A 22,868-nucleotide genomic window follows, 5' to 3' on the forward strand; every position below is an offset into this window, starting at 1 on the left:
GGACAGTTGTTCTTCACACACACTGAGGTTTTATTCCCTCCTTTGTGATTCTTTTTGTTGTGTCAATTTTTCTATTCAAAAACCTGTACCTCTTCTAACACCTTTGTTTGCCGATCGCTGACACCATTTTCAATCATGGGCGCATAAAGAAGTTTCCTAAATGCTATGTTTGGAGTCTCGGATCAGGAGGTAAAACAGATAATTGATGGGTCTAAGTAGATAGGCTGAGTGCCCAGATACGGACCCCACATTTGAAAAGAGAGCTTCCTGGGGCGTCTGTCTCTTGACCCATTCAAAGTGGGATGACCCTGAAAGTTCATTCCCTTGCTGGAGTCTTGGGGCCTGCTTCTGATCCCAGTTACACCAATGTAAACCAGGGGCAGCTCCATTTAAGTCAATGGCGCTACCTCAGTGTGAAATCAGCATCTGGCATCCAGGCTCTGTCTGTTACATTTCCTGTAGCGCCCGAGTAATGTAACAGGCAATCTGGAGAGTTCCTTGTTTGTTTCCCATCTCCAGGCTCTCTTCCTAATCAGACATTTCTCAAGGGGATGAAACTTTTAGGCTTCCCCCATCACCGCGCAAGCCACCCTAGCTGAGCTTAAATAGTCCTCCTCTTTCCAGCCATTTCCCCTCTCTTCACTCCTACGCAGACCCCTCCCCAGGACAGCAGGCATTTTCAAGTGCTAGAAGGTAAATAGTGAGTAAAATCAATCCAAAGAGTCAATTCTACAGATTCTGCTTGATTGCTATTTGCTGGCCCTCTGGAGTTCCTATTGTTAATGAAGAACTTGGTTTTTACAAAATACGTTCCCCCTCCCTCCCATTCTCCCTGGATAGCAATCACCTTGAAAGCTTAAAAAAATACACGGTACTGCCCTTTATATGCTTCTGTCTGGAGGTGCTGCTGTCACATCCAGGGTTACAAAAACACATCACTGTCCTCCCACAGGGCTACCAAAACCTCAGAGACAATTTCTCTATAGTCGACATGAATATGCAGGTCCCTTGCTAACAGGGATCCTGTCAGTTTCTCCCTCACACTTCTCTATAACGTGCTAACCTTTGCTACCACCTCTCTGATTCTTCCCCTGCCCTACTGGTCCCCAGAGGGATGTTTTCAGGCATAAGTATTACATGCCCTTTTTTGGCCACACTGTTTGCTTCTGGAATTGAGAACATGAAGCTTCCTGTTTGCAGGAAAAGACATAGTCCCCAGTCACTGTGTGAACAGAGTGACAGTCCCTTGTAGTAGCTGCAGAAGCCAGGCAACAAGAAGCAACTGCCCCTCCCGGGTAACCCTCGGAAGAGCTGCCTGTATCGTGGGAGGAAAGGAGAAATACTACATTTCCTTTAACTCAGAAAGTGGGTGGTACCTTTGCTTTGCTAATGGACACTACTCCATGTGTGAAATTTACTCGTGATCCCTTGGAAATGGGAAGCTCAGAATATTCCTCCTTTCTTCCCTACCCGGTGTTTCTGTGTCCTTCCAGGAGCCCTGCGATCATCTGCTTTATATCCGCTCACAGCATAAGGGTCCATTTCATGGGCTCAGCTCCCTTGTGGCAGGAGGACTGGACAGAGCTGGGTTATTACTACTGTCCATTCATCTTCCATGCTTGTATTGTCTGCCTACTGCTTCAGCTGATGCCACCGGCTGCTCTGATCTCCATGCTTTGGATCGTCAAGACCGTTCATATCGGAACCTGTTGTTATTATGGGCAGCCTGCTGTGCTCTGGGTCTCCAAGAACCATACATAAAAGGCCTTTTAGAAGAGGGAGGTAAACGCTGTCTTTTCCTCCAATGGATCACCCCGAATGACTGGCACCGCAGGATGGGACAGAAGGGTGCAAGTTTATTCTTCCTTGGTTTGGAATGATATATGGATCATCCTTTCACCTGTTACACTTTGTTACTCCAAAGAGGATGACTGGGCCCTATGACCAATCACTCGTGGCCCGTACCGGATGGTCACCCACAATGGCTGAGTAGCACTCTTAGACTGATTAAGGACACCTTAGGTCAATGTTAATTATTTGACCTGCATTATGACGTAAATGTCAGGATGTTGCACAAGCCCCAAGATTATTTCTGTATCCTTTAGCAGCAGGGAAGATCGATTTGCGGAAAACAGGTGGTCTTGCTGGGTCAGGGTTGAGGCATGTTGTACCCGTTCTCTTTATAAACAGACTCAGGTCTCCAGCGTTTCCATCAGCCCCTTTCCACAGCATTAAATTCACTTAAAATAATAAAAGCATTACGTGTATTTTAGTGTCACTGACTTGGCAAGGTATTGGCAAGATGGCGTATGGCAGAGCCTGGGAAAACTCACTCATGTTCCAGGTGGGTGGCATCCTGGACTTGTTCCTCAGAGGATAAAGCCTCCTGCTAAACCAACACATTTCAGTGTCCTGCTGAGCATAGAAAACAGCGGGAGCTTCACCCCACTGGCTGGGAAAAACCACTGTGCTGGCACCAGTCACCTGGAAGAGGGCAATCCAAGGAAGGATATGTAAGAGGGCTGTTATGTTTCCGCTTGTATTTTCCTCCCAGCTCATCTTGCCATGACCCGAGCAGTCTTTAACTGGGGTGTGCATCCGATTTGCTTCTGATGCTACAACAAAAATGGGGGCTTATTCTTGAGTTTCTGCCTGAAAATCTGCCATTCTGTCTTGGGCTAAGAAAAATGGTGAGATCCATACCTGGTAGGCCCAGGCCCCCCCAACCACTCTCTTTCTGGACCTTACCCAGGGTTAGAAACAAATACACAAAAATCTTTCCTACGGTACCTCATGCTCCCAGATGTCATTTCACTGCCATCAACTATGACAGTTCCTCCCGGTGATCACCCAGAATCAGGACTGGCAGTGCCTCAGAGATGTGAGACGGGCGTCAGCATCAACCGGCTTCCCACAGCTTTGAAAATAGCTTCTGACCTGGCCGTTTAGCCACCAGGGAACCGTGGAAGCTCAGAGGCTTGGCAGAAGGGTGGTAGAGAGAGCTCTTCAGGATCTGGGATGGGGGCCGACAAGACTCTCTGATGGAAGAGTTAAAAAAAAGAACCTTACAACTATCTTTCTGGCTGAGATCAGGAAGTTCACTGGTTCACAGGGTCACTGGGATTTCCTTTTTTATAGGAATCCGCAAGCTAGCCCTCAGAATCTAGCCTATGGCCTCCGTGCAGAGTTATTACGTCCATATTATTGGCCCTGGAGGTCCAGATGGGACATGCACTGCTTAACTACATCCTGACACAGAACATCAGGTACGCCCCAACTGTTCCTTTCCTTTTGGGGGTGTGTTGTGTGGTGTCAAGAGGCATGCCTCACCCACCAGCACTGGAGACATCAATCTGAGTCTGTTGACAGAAGCTGACGATACCGTTAGATTGTAGTCTCGTTGTCCCACCTGTGATGCTTGCTTTGTAATGTGAAGCATTTTAATTCTGATAGCTTTCTAAGCAGACGCAGGTCAGGAGCTACAGTCCTGGGGCAGAACAATTCCCAACTCAATACTGCACGAGTCTTTTCACATTCTACAAGTATGGGCTGGAGACCCACAGTAAATGTACTGGGGAAAGGGTCGCTGGTGGGGAATGTGAGTCAATAGCCTTTCTGCCTTTGTTTCAGGGGAGTGAACCACAGGTTTGGGAGACCAAGTGAGGAATATGGAGAGGGTTTGTGGCAGAGAGGGAGAGAACCAGTTGTAGAGAAGGGGTACAAAAACAAGTAGGTTGGCAAAGAGGTGACTCTTCCATTCCATAACAGCATCAAAGCCCCATGCTAAATGAGGCAAAGGATTGACAGTGGAAGCTGCAGTCTGGCACTGAATTCCCCCACCCTGCGACTGCAGGATTTTCGGAAAAGTGATTCAAAGGCTAACCCAGCTCAGTCAGTGAGCCCCTATTAAATAGAAGACTTTCTGCCTGATCAAACAATAGCCTGATGTTTCTGCTATGAAAACCTGGCTCATTTGGGACTCTATTATCAAATGAGGGCATGTTAAATTCCATGAAGAAACTCTGGTTTGCATTTGTCAATAATACTGTGCAGATGCAAATCGGGACCTGTGTGCGCTCATTTTAGAGTGCATGCTCTCAAAACCTGGTCAGTCTGATCAATCCACACCCCTACACACTATAGACGTGGCTAAATAGAATGATCTCTCGGACTCCAGTGGTACTGTCAACAATCTCAAACTGAGACCCTGTAACCTCAGTCACACAAGTAAATAAACACTGGCTGTGTATTGTTACATGGCCCCTGGAAAGTCATTAAACATAGCAATTCCAAAACAAAAGTTTTAAAAAGAGAATAATGCTTGCCCTTTAATTAACATTCAAAGTGCAGCAGGATAGACCAAGTGACTGAAACAGACAGACACATACCCACCTTCCAGATACAAATGAAGGACTCAGGGACATAAACTAATTACTTGGTATTTTCCACCAACATTCAAAACTATTGTTAAAAACAGGTATCAAGAAAAGACTGTCACCTAAGAGAGAAATGAGGAACTTGCTTGTAATTTGATTTCTAGGAGGATATATCATGAAGCTGTCAATGCAGCTGATAAAAGTGCCCCAGCACTGAATCTAAAACCAAACCCAAAAAACCAATAAATATTAATTCAGCACCTTCCTTGGCCTTACTTTCTCTGGGAGAGTGAAAGCAGTTTTTTTGCCTGTTGAAAAGTTCATCCCATTGATTCCCCTTCCCCATGCCGAGTGCCAGGAAAGGAAAGTCAATGAAGCCCCCCTACGCTTTTCTTTAGTCCATTTCCAGTTTAGGAAAATGGAATTCAAGTGTTTACTTGGAGCAAACCAAACGTCCATATTCAGGCAATAAAAATCATTACTGAGGCTGCGAAAACCTATATCTTTAAAGGTCACAGCGCAAAGATTAAAAGTGCCTCCAGGAAAAACTGAAATGGCTAATTTAAATACAACCTTTGAGTCAATAGGAAAACTTCAGCATGGCTAGATAGAGAGACGGTGCAGCAGCGTTGAGATGCTAGATTGATATTTTAAGACGATTGCCTTGCTTTTCGAATAGGTATATGTGAACGCTCTAATACTGTGTGATTACATATAGTGCAGTATGTTCAGGCATTACCAGACCAGATCAATCCGCAAGTTTAGCTAATACAGCATTCTGTCCATCAGTGCCCAGTACTTGCTGCTTCAGAAGAAGGTATAAAACCACACGAAGGACAGTTATGGATTAAATTGCCCACAGGGGAAGTACTTCCTAAAGCCCGGACAGCTAGTGTTATGTTCTATCTATTGTTTGCAGTCTTGTAGCTGGATTGCTCCCAGGATATGAGATAGATAAGGTGGGCGGGGTAGTATCTTTTATTGGACCAACCCCACTTGTCTTGTTCTATCTGTTTTAACTTTGGATGTTTTTGCTACTTATCTAATGTCTCATCTTGTTTTTCAACCCTGCTAAACTTGTAGCCTTGTTAATATCTGGTGGCAGTCAGTCCCACAGGTTAATTATGAACTGTGAAAGAAAAGTACTGCCTTTGCTTCAGTTGGAAATTTGTTGTCTTTCCATTTCGCTGGGTGACACTGGTCATGTGTGATCCAGGGAGCGCCTGGTGCCAACTGGCAGAGGGCACAGGGGGTGCATAGGGTTTCACGGGGATCCACTAGGTCAGAAATATGCATAACAGTTCACTGAAGGGTGGCACGTTAGGTCTCTACCGAGAGCCCATAGCCCATTAGATACAGATAACATTTAAGGAATTATGGATCGATAATAAAAATTGTGTTCTTAAGGTCTTGGAATTAAAACAGGTCACGAGGAGGTGACATAACTCAGACATGTATCTCCCTGGCTGGCCACTTGTGTATTGCATGTCTCACAATGCATGCTTCGTTTGCATAATGAGACAGGTGAGGGCTGAGATGTAGTGAAATGTACAAGAGAGGAAATCTACAGGAATAAACAGCCAGTGGAGGAGGTGTCCTGTTTATGTATAAGGATTGTTCTGGTATAACGTGGAGTGCAAAGCGACACACTGATCCCCTGACTTAGGAGGCAAACTGATATCGTGCTTGTCTCACAAAAGAAGGCTCACTGCCAGCCTGGCTGTAAAGTACAAGGATTTTGGGTGAGCAATATTCTACGAGACATGAGAGTATCTTGTTAATTAAGTCTAAGCTCTAATGTTATGATTTTATTTTATAAGTAACCATTTATCTTCAAGGTTTCTACTTGTTATCACTTGCATCTTTATGCTTTGTTAAATACACTTATACTTGATTTCGCTATCACCATATCCATGTGCTGTGTGTTAAGTGGAGCAGTGATCTGAGGGAACTGGTGAGCTGGGATGTGCTGTTTTTTTGGAAGTCGTGAATCTGTGAATATTGCGAGTGTCCAGTGGACCAGGGGCTGGATGCTCCAGGGAGATGTTTGGAGGCTGGAGTGTGCCGTTCACTAACCTGCAGAGAGAGAGCAGGGCCTCTGTAGGACTGGTGGGGAGGGCTTGTGGCCACTGGAGCTGGGGAACTGACCCATGCCAGGCACAGACAAGGCTTCCTCATGCTCAAGGCAGGTGGTAGTGAGATGCTTCACAGCCCTGGTGCCTCCGGGAAGCGTCGCTGCACGCTTTTAGCTATTTCGTACCTCTGCATGCAACTCCCTTCTCAAGGCATCCCTAAGCACCAGCTCTGCAGAATGTACATTATTATACTGCCTACTATCTCAGTCCAATGCAGAAATGTTAGCAAGTGCCCCAGAAAACACCCTTGGCCGCCCCCACTTCACTTCAGAATCAATTCAGAATGAATCCGCCTGGTTTTTAAAACACTTGATGGATTTGCTCCAGCCTAACTCAGCTCACCCACTTTATTCTCAGGGCCCTTCGGAGCGCTTGGATCTTACCACCTGTGTCCCGGGGACTTGGTGCTCTTTATCAATGTGTTCCAGCATCTCCCCCTCTTTTGACATATTACTCTCCTTGCCTTATTTCTATCGGTCTAGTTCTTATCTTCCCCATTCTCTACTGCCTTTGCTCACTGTGTCACGGGTACAGTTAGGTTCCAACCCAGCTCAAGTATAGTCCCATTGATTTCAATGATTCACTGGCACTACTCGTGTGTTTAAAGTGAAGCACCTGCTTATGTGCCTTGTTGGACTGGGGCCTTAAACTGTAAGTTCTTTGGGGGGCCAGGAACCACAGATGTTCTGCTTATCAGTGAAGTGTCTTATGCACTCTGGACACCTACAGTAAAACAGTCGTAATAGCGGCAACAAAACCCCTTTCTCCAGGGGCTTGTAATCAGGATACACAACAAAGAACAGAGGAATGGGAGCTACACGTTATCGTTAACCCGTGGCTAAGTCATTTTCATCCAAGCCCTTATATTCAAGTGCTCACATTACAGAAAAATTACTTAAGGACAAACATGAGAAATATCATCCCCCAAGAGTCAGATTCTTCGCTTTGGAACGTCTGGTAAATTTCCATGAAGGTGTTTTTGAATTTCCAAACATGGAAAATCAGCACCAGGTGAGACATTTTTCTGATGCATCGTTTTGGACTTCTGCTCTTTGGCAAACTCAGAAACAAAACTTCCAAGGACTGAGGCTATGGCTACACTAACGGAGCTTACAGCTGCGCCGCTAAAGCGCTGCTAATGCAGACACGCTAAGTCGACAGGCGAGAGCTCTCCCGCCGAATTAATTACTCCAGGCCCCGCGAGCGGCGGTAGCTGTGTCTGTGGGAGAAGCTCTCCTGCCAACACAGCGCTGTCCTCACCGGTGCTTAGGTCGGTGTAACTTACATCGCTCAGGGGGTGCCTTATTTACACCGCTGAGCGACATAACTTACACCGATCTAAGCTGTAATGTGAACATAGCCCCAGTCCTGAGGGAGGACAAACACGTTTGAAATGAACCAACAGGTGGTGAGCTGAGAGTACTGCATTTACTGTGCAGTGACTTGCTTGCTTTCTCATCTTGTCTTCCCCACCTGTTACATCTTGTCATAACCTAGATTGGCAGCTTTCTGGAGCAGGGCCTGGATTTTTATTATGTATCTGTACAGCGTGTACCACAATGCGCCTTGATCTTTCATTGGCGCCCTCTAAGTGTTACTGGCATGCAAATACATAGTAAGAGTTTCTGATGCGGTTTTCTGAACACAGCAAGCAACGAGTGCCTTTCGCCAGATACTAACATTTCAGCTGTTCACCAGTAGGTGTTACTTGACAACTAAAGGAACCTGAGAAAATTAGGTATTTTTAAACCTCTCCATCGTGTGAATAAGAATATCAATCGCAGTCACATTGAGTGAAAAAATCACTCCTCAACTTTCATATTCGTTGGGCACAAGATGATCAGCAGCTGGGGCAGGGTGACACATTTGCCCTGTGCTATAGTTCTGCACAATTAGCTATGTGCATTGAGGTATGTGTGTGGGTTTGTAACCTTTCCTCTGAAGCACTGAGAACCTCTGGACATAAGAAATTGGACCATATGACCCAATGGGGCATTCATTCCAGTATGTTCCTACACAGGCACAGATCCATCTATTGCAGGGATGGTGCCCTAGTGCCTGTTTGCCAGAGCTGGGAATGGGCGACAGGGGATGGATCACTTGATTCCCTGTTCATTCCCTCTGGGCACCTGGCACTGACCATTGTCAGAAGACAGGACACTGAGCTAAATGGACCTTTGGTCTGAACCAGTGTGGCCGTTCTCATGAAAGTAACTGTCCCTAGTTCCCCACTGCACCTGTGTCATGTGAGACAGCCAGTAAAGAGACACGAGGGGGAAAGCCCATTCTCTGATCACCCAACACAAATGGGAAAAGCAATCAAGTGGAGGAGTGGTTTTTAATCCTCTGCAGTTAGGATATTTGGTTACTACAGTGAAACCACTAATTACAGCTAATTAAAGCTGTGCTGAGATCAGAGCTCAATGAAAACTACAGGGGGAAAAAACAAGAGACAAAGAAAGGAAAAGGAAATATTTTTGAAGCCAAGTTCTTAATTGAAAAATAAAACAACTTTTTAATTAAAACGAGCAAAAGCAAATCTGGGACAATGCTCCATAAGCACACAACGTTGGTCTGACTTCACAAGCATGGAGATAACATGTCTTTCCTTGGCTCCAGATAGGGGACTTTCAGCCTGGGATAGCTTCCCTTACAATCAATTCTGCTTCTGGTTTCTTTGCAGAGTAACTCCGGTAGGGCTCAGTTCTGAACATCTTTAACTCCTACAGATAGCTGAGGGCACCTCCAAACCTTGCAGCATGAAGCCTTTATGGCCAAGTCCACTGCTTGGGTCTGAGTACAGGTCATCCACAAATGGGAGCCTTGTGAATGCACCTGGGGGAGTGCACTTAACCCTTGAACTGCCCTCCCCCCCCGCGGTTTCATCGTCAGCCGCTGAAAGCTATTTTCCTACACATCAAAACATATTGCCTCCCCATTTTTAACGACTCTAGCCAAGGCAGAGTGACTGAACATTTGGGAATCTGGGATGGTTCTTGGGGGGTGGAGGGCAGAGGGACCCCTGGAATCCCTGCCTTGAGGAGCAGGCACGTCTCCCATCAGCTGAGGAATTGCACTGTAGCTGTACCTGATCCAGAGGCGTGACTTCAGCTATTCTACTTATTCAGGTTCTTATACTGTGCTCATCAGCATGGTATCTGCTCTTCCACACTGCATATTACAACCAGTGCCTGATGGGGGATTGGTCACGGACATACCCTGCTCCATTACTCCCCCGCCTCTGGCACTTAGAGCACTGTGTCCAATGCAGACTGTCTAGCTTCACCCACCCAGCTCTCTCCTGCCTAAGTATGGCAGAAGAGGCTCCCATGCAGGGAGGCCATGGAAATAGCAGGACTTGAGCGTGGACTGTAAATTGTGTTAGGACCACAGAAATTAGAAATGGAAAAAAGGTTATTAGTTCAACCAGTCCTTGCCTTGCTCAGATCCTGTTACCTACAATATACTTTCGAGGGGTTTGCCCACTCTGGTTTTACATCTCTGCTGCGGTCAGGCTTGGTGGCCCACTGTCTGATACAGCATAGGGTGCCCAGGCATACCCATTCAGGCAGCACCCTCTTGTTAGACTGAAGTCCCCAAACACACATCCCCATTGAATCAGGGGCCGTGATAATATTTCCCTTTTGACCTGCACGTTTTTATCCTGTTCCAGTTACAAGTGAAATGGGAGTCTGGGGGAGCTCTAGCGAGTATCACAAAACCAGCACAGGAGAGAGTAGGCCTGGAATAAAAACCGCCAAAGTTGCGTAAGGCTCCAAGCTAGGGATTATTGCTGCAGGTTAAGGTACACTGGATGCAGGTCGGAATTGAAGAGTTGTGTTCAGTTGAAACTTGCAGTACCTTCCCGAACAATGCCTGTCTCTAGCTATTTCCACAGCCTCTTAGATTCACAGGCATCCAATGTGCTCGATTATATATTTATTAAGAGAAAAAGAACAAAAACAGAAAGATAAATAATATATTCACCCCGGTGTAGCACTGGCAATCAAACCCAGACTCCGGAGCACTGGGAGGATCACATTTCAGCTGCACAAAGATTTCTGAGGAACCTCTAACGCACTCTTGCTGTCCAATTCCCACTGGATAACTCCAGTAGATGGCAGCATGTTACTGCTAATTCCTAGTGGTCCGACGGCCACATGCAGATCAGACTCTGGCTTCCTACACAGCCAAACAAAATATCTCCAACCAAACAATCCCAGAATAAAGGGGGCTCTTGGAACCCAGCAACCTAAACGGCATTGCAGTGAGGAATTAAAGCCTCTCAGAAATCCCATTACTGAGTCTGATCCTGCTCCCACTGACAATTATTTCAACACAAGCAAGCCTGCATCCTGTGTAACTAACTATGAGTGGTAGGATAGTCACTGAGGATACGTCACTGAGGATGCTGTTTATCCACGACAATATTTAGAAACAATATCAGTTTAAAAGAAAATGCATGCTCCGGAACGAGGACAGGTTTCAGAGTGGTAGCCGTGTTGGTCTGTATCAGCAAAAAAAAACGAGGAGTCCTTGTGGCACCTCCGGGGGAGGGATAGCTCAGTGGTTTGAGCGTTCAATCCTTAAGAGGGCCACTTAGGGATCTGGGGCAAAATCAGTAGTTGGTCCTGCTAGTGAAGACAGGGGACTGCACTCGATGACCTTTCAAGGTCCCTTCCAGTTCTAGGAGATAGGATATCTCCATTAATTATTTTTTTTATTTAGAGACTAACAAACTTTAAAAACGTGAAAGGCCAAATTTTTGCCCTATTTAACAGCAAACCAAACAAATGAAAGTGGGAGCCTTTTGGAAAGGTGAATCTTGGTCCGAGGGCAACGCTCCGTGGGAATCGAGAGCAGCCAATGCTCATCGTGAGTGGCTTGAGAACAGCAGTGCAGCCGCTTAGGAAAATACAGCCTGGCCTGGCGATCTCTGGGAAAAGAGATGTGTAGGTTTGATTCTGGGACACAAACCATCGGGATGTCCTCCCTACTTCTAAGCCAACATGACTGCAGTCATTATCTTGTCTCTGAATGCGCTGCAGACAGGACATTCTCTGGCTGAGTGGATGGTGGGACAGGAATTACCCCTTAGAGTGTACATATACCAGCAACTACATGTATGCTGGAACATCATTATGAGTAAACGGCAAGTAGTTGGATGGCCACTTGCAGAGACGGACAATGACAAGAGCAGCAACAGTAGCTGCATTTCACTGTGAAGCAGAAATAAAGGTCATTATCCCGCCTGTAGGATAAACATTCAAGATGGTCCTTACAGACATACAGATTGTGCTGATTATATGCAGGTGAACTACACTTCAAGGGCCTATTCATGGCCAATCTGTGAACAATGTCTGGAATGCTGACAGCTTGTTCTGATACCCTTTTCACTGGGCGTTCTCTAGGACAGCCTGGGTTTGACTGCAATGGAAACATACACTCCATACCTCTTAGAAAGATGCCTTTCAGTTCAAGAGCCCAATTTCTAGAGTAGCAGGAACAGGATCTCCCAGTGTCTGCCGGACCCATTGCCTTTCATCTCTTGTAAATTAGGCCCCACATTAGAAGAGGTTCCCCCACTTCACCACAAGAGATTTGCTATGCATGTGTTTGTCTCCTGCCCAACTAGTCATTATTACTTTCCTTTAACATGGAGTTTTATTTTTAGATGCCAACTTAATATCTTCTCCCACCCCACAGAGTCTTTTATATACTTAGGGCTGGTCTACACTGGGGGGGGGGGGCGGAGGGGGGAATCGATCTAAGATACGTAACTTCAGCTACGTGAATAACGTAGCCGAAGTCGAAGTATCTTAGATCGACTTACCTGGGGTCCACACGGCGCGGGATCGACGGCCGCGGCTCCCCCATCGACTCCGCTACCGCTGCTCACTCCGGTGGAGTTCCGGAGTCGACGGGGAGCGTGTTCAGGGATCGATATATCGCGTCTTAATGAGACGCGATATATCGATCCCGGATAAATCGATTGCTAGTGAAGACGTACCCTTTGTGTAATCCTTACACTCCCACTGTAAGCCCTGTGTGTTGTGCCTCTCTCCTTTCCAGAGGAGGAAAAGTTTATCTCCTGTCACATCCCTATTACTAACGAACTGGCCAGAGTGATCAATGCTGGGCAAAAAACAGATGGACCTGATTAACTAATGCTCCCAGCACCAGCTAAATTGTGTGAAGGTGGGAAGGGAAGAGAGAGGCCAATCTGAAGTCAAACGTGTGTCCTAGACATGGCTGTGTAGAGCATCAACCACTCAGCTGGCCCCATGGCTTGGGCTGGAGAAACAAGATTACATCTGATTCAAAGTCATTTCATATGAGTTCTACTGATCTAAAGGAGTCTGATAATATCCTTATTCCCTCTAGGTAATCTGCAATTATCTTCCAGCACAAACTAGCCTTTCAGACCTAGTAGCGAACAGTAGCAACTCTCAATCCACCTGATGCCAGAGAGGTCAAAATTACATGCTGTTTTAAGAAATTTAACATTTTACATCACTCTCTCACGCCCAACTCAATTAACTTCCTGGAAGAAGGCAGTAATACCATCACCCTATGCATCAGAATGAGAGAACAACAGGATGGCAGAAGAATAAGTCTTCCATTGAATAAACCCTCTAACAGTGGAAGAACATTTTATTTAAAGACCTGTCTGAACCAGAAACTGAGATCTGGACACCTTGGAAGATGTGCGTGTGTGTGCACACATGCATTTCAGACCTGAATTCACATGCAAATTTCACAGCTAGTCTCTGATTTCTACAATAGCACAAACCTAAACCCCAGATCTGAAAGTTTCAGAACTTCGGCTCCTTTGAAATACAGCCCCAGATCTAAATTTTGCAGCGCATGTCCTTTTTAAATAAAGAATTATTATAGGAGGAAACCCCTTATTATTCATTTGAATTTTGGTAGCACTCAGAGGCCCCAATCAGCAATCAGGGCCCTAATGTGCTAGACACTAGACACATGTAGTAAAAAGGCAATCTCTGCCCAAATCCCTGAAAATATTAGTATGAAATTTAGAAAACTGATCTTTATAGCTTCTTTTTAAAACAGAGCAATGCACAAATACAGCAGTCAGTTATCTGCATCAATAACACCTCCTCTTATTTGAATGGATACAATTATTTCTAAAGCAGTATAAAAGTTGGCACTTTCACTTTTTGTAGGGAAACACAGAATCATAGAATATAAGAAATGTAGGACAGGAAGGGATCTCCAGAGGTCACCCAGTCCTTCCCCCTGTGCTGAGGCAAGACCAAGTATACCTAAGACCATCGCTGATAGAGCTGTCTCTCACATGCCAACATTCCCCTTGACGTGGTTTTGCGTAGAGTTCCTCTTCCCTTCCCTGACTTAACTTGGAGCAGAGGGCGAGCCCAAAATCTCCAAGTAAAACTCATTTGAAATAAAATCTCCTGCATCATATTAAAACCCCACAACGCAGTGAATTTCACAGGATTCTGTTTGTGAACACTGCAGGTTCACAAACCTTTTAATAAATGTGGTTGAAACTGCAAAGTCTCACCAGAACCAGGTGAGTATTATGTGGATTCAGGTTTCAGTGAGAATATTCTGCATGGCTTTGAGTTCATAGAAGAAAGGGCTTCCCACTCATACTTCCTTATGGAGGTTTATTCTGCGTTAGGTTGCTAATAAACTTCCAAAGGGAGCCACTCCAGACTAGGTAGGGTAAGCAATGCTCTTCAGTGCTCTGTACAAACTCTTGAGGAATGTGAAGAAGAAAAAAGGACCAACCCCCAGAGAACACAAATATGCTTGGTTCCCCCAGCCCTTTCTCAGATGGCACCAGCCTCTACTGTAAAACACCACACACCAGAGCTCGGATGTGTTAATTTACCGAAGAAATTTACAGCCTAACCAGCTGTCTTGTTCCAAAATTAAAACATGTGAAGAGAGCTGCATATTAACTTTCAATAGTATTTGTCTGTATATTGAACTCTAGACTTCAAACTCTAATGGGCAGACAAACAACAACAGGGTGAGCAAGGGAGCTAATATCAGCACTGAATGCCTACCCAGGGGAAACATCAGCCACCCAAATCTGAATGTGAACTACAAAGAACTGGTACAATAAATAGTCTCATGAAAACTGGAATACACATGATTTTTTTCTATTGGAAACAGTTCAGCTATTTCTCCATCTTTATTGATTTACTAAATACAGAACTATTTGAAATATGTAACATATGCACTAGTCGCAATTTCCTTTAAAAAAAAAACCTCATAGGAATGAACTATGGATTATTTTGCTTCAAGGAAGCTTCTACAGAAAGAGACTGGAAATACAGGGGTTGCAGTGTTTTACAAACTGGATTAAATGTGGTTTAGGAACGCACGGTCACATTCTACAGTCACAGGTCATTTTTCCCTACAGCAGAGCAGCGTTACTAGTTGTTAGCAGGTGGGAATGGGAATCAGGACTTCTGGGATGGCTCTAATACTGACAAGGTGTGTGACAAAGACCTCTCAGTGACTCAGTTTCCCCATTTATAAAATGGAGGAAATGATATTTACCTACCTTTGCAGAGTGCTCTGAAATCCTAGTATGAGAGGTGCTACAGAATCACTGTCAGTGTTACTTTTTGCTCTTTTGATATTGTTCTGTTTATTTTATATTTACAGGAGGATTTGATTGCTGGACCACTAATTGGGCCAACATTAAATGTGTTTGGATAACTGCAAATTCAGCTCAGCAGGTGTCAGTGAAACAGGGATGTCATTAGCAAGGAAGGTTCAAATAGTGGAGACCCAGGTACCTGGATTCCATAGTAATTTGAAACTCAAAGGGATGTAACATATCACCGAAATCTGCTTCAAAAGAAAGAAAGAAACAATACCGCCATCTGAGCTGTCAAAAATGCTCTTGAATTTGTCCTAAGGGAGGAAGTGGCTTCAGTAGCACCACAAAGGAGCTGATGGTGCTGTACAGAAAACTCATTCCTCACCTTGCAAACTCTAACGATGGAGAAGTGGCCCTTTCAATTCAGGGTACCATGATGTCCTGAGAGTCACACAAAGGAAGTGGGGCTAACATGTTCCATTCTAGCCCTTCCCAAGTGACACACAATGCGGCATTGAAAGGCACGACTCCATCGCTATTCAACTAGTGCCTCCAATGCCTCTGCAAACAGCTGATGGCCCAAGGATGCCAACCTCCACTAGGGCTTGGTCAACGTTTCATTATTCAGATGCCAGTTCCCATTAACACATCTTCAAGCCATGCTCTGCCTGCCAAAAACCTGGACTAATTTACTTAACATTTCAACTAAATAAAATCATTTAAAACGGATGATTGAATTTGGGAATTATATTCCTCGGAGAATTAGTAATGGATCTCTCTCCCTCCTCAGGCCTCAACATTCAGAACTCCCCCATGTCAGTGTTATTAGGAATAGACTAATTCAGTAATGATACCATACCCCATATAAGCGCCCAAATAAATGAAGCACTCAGTCATACTTAATGTGAGCAATTCAGACTTTCAACCTAATTCAGTCTCTGAGAGAGATGGCCAAATCATGACAAAATCCACTTTCCATTATTTGTGGGTTGGTTCTAGCCCAGGGGCGGGCAAACTTTTTGGCCTGAGGGCCACATTGAGTTTCCGAAATTGTATGGAGGGCTGTTTAAGGGAGGAGCCCTCCCCAAACAGCCCCCCCCTACCAGCCCCCCCCTGCTTCTCAACCCCTGATGGCCCCCCCCCGGAACCCCTGCCCCATCCCTCCCTCCCTCCCTGTCCCCTGACTGCCCCCCACCACCCCATCCAACCCCTCCTCTCATTCCTGACTGCCCCCCCTGGACCCCTGCCTTATCCAACCACCCCTTCTCCCTGACCGCCCCCGGAACCCCTGCCCCTGATTGCCCCCTGCCGTCCCATCCAACCCCCCACCCCCTTCCTGACTGCCCTCCGGGACTCCTGCCCCCATTCAACCCCCCTGATCCCCACCCTCTTAACTCCCCAACCCCTATCCACACCCCTGCTCCCTGACCACCACCCCGAACTCCCCTGCCCTCTATCCAACCCCCCCTGTTCCCTGCCCCCTTACCACGCTGCCTGGAGCACCGGTGGCTGGTGACGCTACAGCCACGCCGCCCAGAGCACCAGGACAGGCAGCTTCGCCGCCCGGCTGGAGCCAGCCAGGCCACCGCGCAGCACAGAGCACCGGGTTGGGCAGTGCAGCCGCAGATCCGCAGCCTGGCAAGAGCTCGCAGCCCCGCAGCCCAGAGCGTTGTGCCGGCGAAGCAGTGAGCTCAGGCTGCAGGGGAGGGGGAACAGCAGGGGAGGGGCCGGGGGCGAGCCTCCCAGGCCAGGATTTCAGGGGCCGGGCACGAAGGTCCCGTGGGCCGGATATGGCCCACGAGCCGTAGTTTGCCCACGTCTGGTCTAGCCCAAAGTGTTGGACACAATTTTTGCCTTGCACCCACCTGTGCTTTTAGATTTCTAGCCCCCCAGACTCTTCCCTATGAATATTTCATATGTACTCAGATGTCTCTTACTGAAACGGTCACTACCAGCATTAGTGAACCGATAGATCTGAGACACCAGTTCTGTTCTTATATCCATTTGCAAAGCCGATGCAGTTCTTTTTGTGTGTTTGAAGATTTGCTTTTGTTAACATGCTTATTCCAAAAGCTCCATCCGTTTTTTGTGAGATGTTTATTTGAATTCTCAGCACCTGGGAGCTGGAGGTACATTGAAAAAGGACTGAAAAGCCAAACTTTCTCTCTTTAGAGAGGCATGGTCTATAAGTCTAAGCACAGGACTGGGAGCCAGGAAATCTTAGGATCCAACTCCAGCTCTGACACCATCTCCATTCTGTGGCCCTGGGCAAGTCCTTTAACTTCTCCGGCTCACTTTTCACATCTATAAAATAGGGATATGACTTTGTTGTACCTTTTGTGTGCCTTATGGAGCTTTAATGAATATCTGTCAAATCCTGTTGCCTCTTGACTTCTGCAGAGGTCAGCTTTTTACTTTATGCTTAACATTGATTTTTATCACTGGGTTATTAAAGAGCTAAAAAATAAAATAAAATAAAATAGCTCAAGCTATTTGAACACGAGCAGGGCATTAACCTCAGTGTCATGGTCAAATTCCAGTCTGGGCAACTATAGTCTGCCTCCCTAAAATTCCTTCTTAAGTTTCAAATGAATACAAGGTTCTTCTTCATCTGAGGGATAAGGGTTCCATTAAATCCCACGATGTGACCTTTTCTGGGCGAGGGGGAATATTTGTGTTAAGACAATGAGCTGTCTCTTTGACAGCTGCTTGCTATGGCAGGTACGTCTGCCAGAATGTACCTGCAGAGCTACCAGAAGCAGCATCGTGATGTTCTTTTGATGTTAATGGAATGTCTTCGGAGCAGTGGCACAGAGACTAGCATGGAGGACAATAAGTGAAGCAGTTAAGTAGGGTGGATTTTGCCTTTCTTCTGCCTCCTCCTCCCCGACCCCCCAAGAGCGGTAAAGGGAGAGAGCATTCTGGAGCCCTGATCTTGCCACCTATCCATACATTTTCGAGGGGGAAGCACAGGTATCAACCTTCAGCAAGCTGATAGCCTGTAGCAACTGTAATGTAACTAATTTGGTGGAAGATAAACTCAAAGTGACTTTCATTCCATTGAATGATTCTCTGCTGAGTCTGCTGTATAGCGGAGGGAGAAGCGGATGACATTTCAAACAGTTCTGAGGTTTTACTCCATTGATCAGCTTATTCAATCACCTACACAATGGATGGTTTAACCTTTTAAGGTGACTTCTGTTGTCACCATGGATATCACAGCATTAACAAACAAGGGGCATGATTTCCAACACACCTTGCAAAGTCCAGGTCGGCCTCTCGCGACATGGTGATGTTGGTCAGGTTCTGCTGGAGGATGAAGATGTTTCTGCACATTTTCTTGATACCAGATTCGCTGATGCGCTTGAAGTATTGGGCGCCATTGATGAGAATACAGGAAATCAAGTGGCCCAAGCCTGGGAGGGGAGAGGGCAGATAAGCCAAAGAATTGCAAAGAGGAAGAAAATGCTTAGCAAGAGATTGCTTTGTAGTCACCAGCCACACACAACATTTAAACAGGTGCCTACTATTAAAACAGATCTGTAATAGATGATGCAGCTCACGTTCCTAAGGTGTTCCTGAGGTTGGCCTTTACCACCACCCTCAGTGGGTTTTGAAGTGACTTCCCACCGAAAGTTCTTGATTCATAAAGAAATTGGACACACCAAAAAAAAGCAGAAGTATCCATTATCTGTGAAATTCTCATAGCCAAGGATATTTCAGGAGCTTCAAATAGGCCCTGATGAATTATAAACAGGCCTAAGCTAATTTCTGTTCAGCTCCTCTCGACTAGAACATCAGAAGTGTTTATGGCATCTCGTCACTGACCATTTCTGCTACTCCACATATCTACTGAGTCACAGCAGCTTAATCTACTAATAAAATCAAGGTTTTTTTTTTTTCTTTTCTTTCTTGTTAATGCACTGTCAGCCCAGCAAAGCCAATATCGCCGGAGAAGAGTGAGCTGCATTGCCCTGAATTCTGCCTCATGCGCTATCAGCATCAGGTCAGTTCTAACTGCAGAAACATCACGGTTGGTCATGATGCATGGAGTAGAAAAAGCATGCTGCGATCTCCAGATAGAGATCCTTCAAGGCAGGTGGCTAGGAAACAAATCTGGTTTTGCTTGTAAATATTGATATATATGCCGCTTCCAGAGAATAAGCACAGGGAACAACAAAATGCTGTCTTTACAGAGTCATATTCTGAGCATAGAGCAACAGAGGGTCCTGTGGCACCTTTGAGACTAACAGAAGTACTGGGAGCATAAGCTTTCGTGGGTAAGAACTTCACTTCTTCAGATGCAAGACAAGATGACTTGCATCTGAAGAAGTGAGGTTCTTACCCACGAAAGCTTATGCTCCCAGTACTTCTGTTAGTTTCAAAGGTGCCACAGGACCCTCTGTTGCTTTTTACAGATTCAGACTAACACGGCTACCCCTCTGATTCTGAGCATAATTGCACTGAGGTCTCTCTCCTTGCCTTAAGCAGGCTGCCAGAGTCATTCCAACACCAGAATAGTCTCATGGCAAACAAATTTAAGGTCAAATCCACCCCAGCAAAAAAAGCGTGTACAAAGCCATATGCACCACTTAAACCGTGAATTGAGGGAATTCACACCTGAGCAGAGAGAGCAAGCGCAAGGCCTTTGTAGTGCTGACATTCACTGTAAATACTCAAAATAAGGATTAAGAGGCGACCGGGCTGTGAGCTGGCTCTCTGCAGAGGCAGAAATTTCACCCTATGGTGAAATGGTTCACCAGGCTTTGTTTTCCATTGCTATAAGATGAATTTCCCTCTTTTTGAACACAAACTGTCGGACTTACACAGCACTTTTCCATGATTGGTGTGATCACAGCCTGCCACAGTATCAGAAAGGTCAGAGATACCAAAGACCAGTTCCAGTCTGTATTCCATCCTTCTGCCAGTGAAGGTCTGTGCCTGGCAGCGTCCTTCATGACATATTTATAGTTTATTTGATATTCTAGTACTTTGACTGGTGTGGTTTCAAACGTCTCTGTCCAGCCCAGGGGATTTGTGCACTAAAAAAAATTCTATCAATGGTGGGAAGAAATGAGGGTTGGGGAACTTTATGGATCTTCAAAACTTCTACTAGGGGATTCAAATGGCATGGAATCTGGGGAGAACCAGCACTGTAAAACCCTGTTTTTGCACCCCCTTTTTCTGTCCAGCACATCATATCAGACACTTGATGTGATTCACAGTACTTTTCCTGACCTTGTACAATCTGTTGAATAAAACGATGCACCTTATGGCCACCCAAGCCCTAGAATGGTGTGTTAAAGCCACAGAATATAGATGAGATTAACTGAAACCTAATTTAGATTCTTAAAGATCTTTAAATAATGAGAGCTATGGAATTTCTCCCAATTTAATATTAGAAACAGAACAGTATTAGGTCCTAACAGGGACCACTCCATAACATAGTGTAATACCAACAGACAGCGGTTGTCGGCAGATAGGATCGAATCTGGGACCTCTGGAGCTAAATGCATGAGCCAAAAGTCACATGGCCCTTAGCTAATTCTATAGAGCAGACTAATCTCTAAGTGGTCTCAGTGCTATTAGAGGGGACAGAACACACGCCCAGGAGATGTGTGGGTTACAATAGCTATGTTTGTAATATATAAACCCTCCTACATGGCTTTCCTGATGAAGATCCTTACTGCATGTACTTAATCTTGTATTTTTCCCATTCAATCTGGGCCCATTCCTCACATTTTATGGATATACTCTAAGGAGTGGCATGGAGGCAGCAGGGCTGCCATCTGCCCTATGCCTGCACAGGTCTCCTCATCAATCTGGAGCAGATGGCAACCATTCTGCAGTCAGTCTTCACCGAACAAGAATGTTGTCATCTCCAGGCTGAGAAAGAAAAATGATTTCCATGCAGATGCATGCAGATAGTTTTAACGCTGAGGAGCATATTCCCAGCCCCCCACCTTCCTCCCAGCACATCAACTGAGTGCACCGGCAAATGGCTGACCTTCAAAGATATACTGGAACTTGTGCTGCTGGAGGCTGGCACTCATCGCTTCCTCAATGGCACTGATGTCCTTATTTAGCCGCACCACAAGGGGGTCATAATCCATACTTTCCACGTTGGCCACTATGGCATAATTCCCTTGTTTAGCCAGTGGGATCAGATAATGGAAGCAATGAACTCTAGAAGACAGAAGGCAGACAGATTGGCTACAGAGAGAAACACAGTAAGATGTTCACGTTTGCCCAAATGAGATACTGACTTTGCTGAGCATGGCTTTGGCTGGGAAAAATAACGACAAAGGGTTTTATTTTCTCGTGTACCCAGACCCAGTGGGAAGAAAAATAAGTTTTACCTCCTTTAAAAAAAAAGTGCTTGGGATTAATTTAGTGGTGGTCTAAACATGCTGGATGGACAGCTGCATATCCTGAAGTCCTCTCAGGGCTGGTCCAATTCCCACTGAGGCTAATGGGAGACCCTCCACTTTAACGGGAGCTGCATCAAGTCCTCCACGATGCACAGAGCAGATGCAGCAACAGGCAGCAGAAACTGAACCACCACCATGGTTTGGAGGGGCCACATTAAGCCGCCGTGGCCTTTCAGCTGAAACCGTTAACAAGGGTGACAATTCCGGTGGCATTTCTTGGTGGTAAAAACTCTTCTCTGGAGCTAGACTGAGACCCAAAAGTTCATTTCATGTAAATCACGGAGTAATCCCCAGATAGCAGTCACTTTTGACCCTTACTGACCTAAGCTGGCTTTGAACCGGTGGCCTAGCAGAGAAAGGCTCTTTATTTCATTACCATTTCCCTGAAGCTGTCTAAGGTCCCCAGTTCTTCAATAATTTACACTGCTTTTAGTGTACTGGCTGATCCCAAATAGAACTGATTGGCAATATTTTGTTAGCACTGTGAAAAGGGACTGAGACTGCGACAAAAGTGAAATAGGAAGAGAGAAACAGGCTCCCCCCCCCTCCCCCAATAGCACTGGCATGTTTGTTCTGACCTCAACATGACTTTGGCATTAAGGTTTTCTGAAAACATTGCTGATTGCACAGCAGGAAGGTTGATTTTTATAAAGTGCATATTTAGGATGTTACAGTGCAAGGAGATTGCTGCTGAACACACTGGAAGGCGTCCTGAAGGTAGATCTTTTATTTAAGGAAACTGCCTGATAAAGGTGACATTATGAGCGTGCCCTGTATAAAGTGACAGTTTAATATTTTCCTTTTAAAGTTCAAATAGGTGAAAAATAATAATAATCATAAAAACTGGGCTGGTGATTTCTACTTTCAATGTATCTACCGCTCAGCATGTCATTTCGCTGCATTCGCAGACAAGCACAAAGGGCCATTGGTGATTAGATACGAGCGGCACTGTCATAGGTAGAATGCCAAGTGCCCTTTCGCCAGGTTCTCCAACACGGTACATGCTGGTTCAGCAAAACCTTCTTTGTAGGAACTTGAAAGAAAACCCTCTCCATTTACACAGAGCCCTAATAATACAATGTGATAACCAGCCAAGTGAGGGTCAGGGGACATGAAAACAATCATTAGCAGGTCAAGGCTGTACCTCTTCCCAGGCATTTAAAGTTGTCACAACTTTTCTCTCCTTCTTTTGCTTGTTCATTTCAAGCTCTGCAGGCATAAGAACATAAGAACGGCCAGACTGGGTCAGACCAAAGGTCCCTCTAGCCCAGTGTCCTGTCTTCCGACAGTGGCCAATGCCAGGTGCTTCAGAGGGAATGAA

The 22,868-nt window shown here is 45.6% G+C and overlaps 1 protein-coding gene across 3 annotated transcripts in view; it reads right to left on the minus strand.

Annotated features, from left to right (window-relative positions):
• EXOC4 (exocyst complex component 4) overlaps nucleotides 1–22,868 on the minus strand; it is a 611,937-nt gene that overhangs the window by 20,684 nt on the left and 568,385 nt on the right. For 2 of the 3 annotated variants that reach the window (XM_065552864.1, XM_065552860.1), the window contains 2 exons: nucleotides 21,124–21,302; nucleotides 18,373–18,532 (listed from right to left, as the gene is read on the minus strand). In XM_065552864.1, coding sequence (XP_065408936.1) covers nucleotides 18,373–18,532; nucleotides 21,124–21,302 — 339 coding nt within the window. Of the gene's footprint in view, nucleotides 1–18,372; nucleotides 18,533–18,942; nucleotides 19,346–19,532; nucleotides 21,303–22,868 lie in introns of those variants that run through there. The other variant, XR_010589375.1, reaches the window with a different exon arrangement.

Source organism: Chrysemys picta, chromosome 1 (assembly GCF_011386835.1).
Source record: "Chrysemys picta bellii isolate R12L10 chromosome 1, ASM1138683v2, whole genome shotgun sequence".
NCBI lineage: Eukaryota > Metazoa > Chordata > Testudines > Emydidae > Chrysemys > Chrysemys picta.